The sequence below is a fragment of the Morone saxatilis genome, unplaced genomic scaffold (assembly GCF_004916995.1).
Source record: "Morone saxatilis isolate NCDOM2014 unplaced genomic scaffold, NCSU_SB_2.0 Contig6, whole genome shotgun sequence".
Classification (NCBI taxonomy): domain Eukaryota; kingdom Metazoa; phylum Chordata; class Actinopteri; family Moronidae; genus Morone; species Morone saxatilis.
Genome location: NW_023340206.1, coordinates 6,701,542 through 6,703,563, shown reverse-complemented (window position 1 = coordinate 6,703,563; position 2,022 = coordinate 6,701,542). Strand labels below are relative to the sequence as shown.

The following is a 2,022-nucleotide window of genomic DNA, read 5'->3' as shown; positions in this document are numbered from 1 at the left end:
CCTCCTCCTCCTCTTCTCCTCCCTGCTCAGGGGCTGGTCGGATTTGCACTTGGCCCTCTCCTCGCCCTCCGTGGGCTCGTCCGAGGTGCAGCCGGCCGACTTGAGGCCGTTGAGCATCGTCTCCGGGTCGGACTGAGTCCAGGAGAGGTCCGCCTCAGCCTGGTCCGGGCTCAGCATCATTTTTATTCTCGGGTGTTGGCAGTCACTCCTCCTTAAGAACCTGTAGCGTGGACAAAACCAGCTGTTAAAACATTACATTTAAGCTATTCCCTTCTTATAAAATGTGATCCCAAATACAGCAAGGTGAACTGCACCTGTGTGACAGTCAGCATTTTATATAAAGACAATAAACTGACCCTATTCTTAATATACATGATCGAAACTCGCAAAGAATAAGCAAAAATAATGAAAAAAAACGTCAATTAAATGTAATTGTTTTCAGTGTTTTCTGCCATCCTGAGGCCCCAGTATGAGAAATCCCATAGCGGGGACTTGTTTGGGTGCCAGGACCCCCCATAAACCCAAACGCAGTCCACGTTCGTTGCATAATAACATTAAACTCCATAAATAATGAATGGCTCCAAAAACTGGTGTAATGGTTAATTAATTTAAGCCTAAGGCCTCAAAAAAAAGAGCCGAACAATTAGGCAGAAACATCACATTTTCAAAGTGTCATATTGGATTTTTCTCTCAAATTATTATTATTATTATAAAAAAAAAAAGAGGACGCGAGTTGTGATTATTTATGAAGGAGAAACTCCCCTTTTTTTGGGGGGTGAATTAACATAATCAGAATTGGCCATCTGTCACAGTGTGATGAACACATCTGCTTGGCTGAGGCCAGAGTGACTTGACAGCATGGAGGCAGAAGACGGCAAAAATAATGTTGACATCTGCTGGACAACAATCAGTGGAGCTGCTGTGCTTTAAATAAAGTAGAAATATGTCTATGAGTGGCTTATACTAATAGAAAACAGGTGATGAGGCATAAATATTTTTAGAAACTGATATAAAATTATAAGTGTGTTTAGATTTGTTATTTTCCACATTTGAGACTCACCTTGACAAAGAGTTGGGAGGCGAAATATCTTCTGGGAAACGAACTTAAAAAAAAAAAACGCTCTTGAGCGGAGCTTCAAGTCCAAATTAACTCATATTCCACCGGACAAACCAACCATCAGATGTGACACAGATTGAACCTGCAGCCTCCCGGAAACGAAAAAAAAAAAGAAAAGTTCAAAATTAAAAAAAAATAAAACTATTTTTTTTTTATTTCTACTTTTTCAGCCGCGAACTTGCAACATGGAGAATCACGCAGCAGGGTGGGGGGGGTCAACGCCGTCAATGCGAGGAAATGTTTCTGCAGATCAAAAACAGTCCCGAAGTCTTAAAGATGATCAGTCGATTAAAACAAAAACAACAGAGGAAGGAGAGGAAGAAGATAAGAGTGATGGGAGCAGGGATCAGTCAGCCCTCCGTGTGATCCCGGAGATGGAGAGACAATAGAGGAGATGGGCAGATAGTGGAGAAAGTGCAGAGAGAGGGGCTACTCGTCCATCCGCCTGTGTGGAAGATAGGGGATCAAAGGGGGGAGAGATAAGCGAGGCTCTGCCCGTGTGAGGAATCAGCGGATCGGAAAGCAGTTCACGGATAATCCGCCTCTCTCCCTTTTTCTCCTCCAGTCTTTCTTCCGCCGAGTGTCATATGCGAGATAAGATCCAAACGATCCCGACTAATAAAGGCTCACTTCAGGGACGGAGGGGATGGAATATATTTGAGGAATGGTATTGTCTAACACCGCCCCCTCCCTCCCTCCCTCACCCTTCCTCTCTCTCTCTCTCTCTCTCGCTGACTCGTACTCGCTCTGTGTCGCTACTGTCAGGAAAACATTGCAGCACACACACACACACACACACACACACACACACACGGCGACACACAAATCTCCTCTTTAAGTAGATAATGAGCTATTCTTTGAAACAGCAGGAGGCCATTACAGAGGTTAGTGTGTGTGTGTGTGTG

The 2,022-nt window shown here is 44.2% G+C and overlaps 1 protein-coding gene across 1 annotated transcript in view; it reads right to left on the bottom strand.

Moving 5' to 3' along the window:
• Positions 1-206, bottom strand: part of LOC118340014 (helix-loop-helix protein 2-like) — a 5,188-nt gene extending 4,982 nt beyond the window's left edge. The window contains exon 1 of the mRNA XM_035677856.1: positions 18-206. Coding sequence (XP_035533749.1) covers positions 18-180 — 163 coding nt within the window. The 5' untranslated portion in view covers positions 181-206. The remainder of the gene's footprint in view (positions 1-17) is intronic.
• Positions 207-2,022: the final 1,816 nt, after the last annotated feature.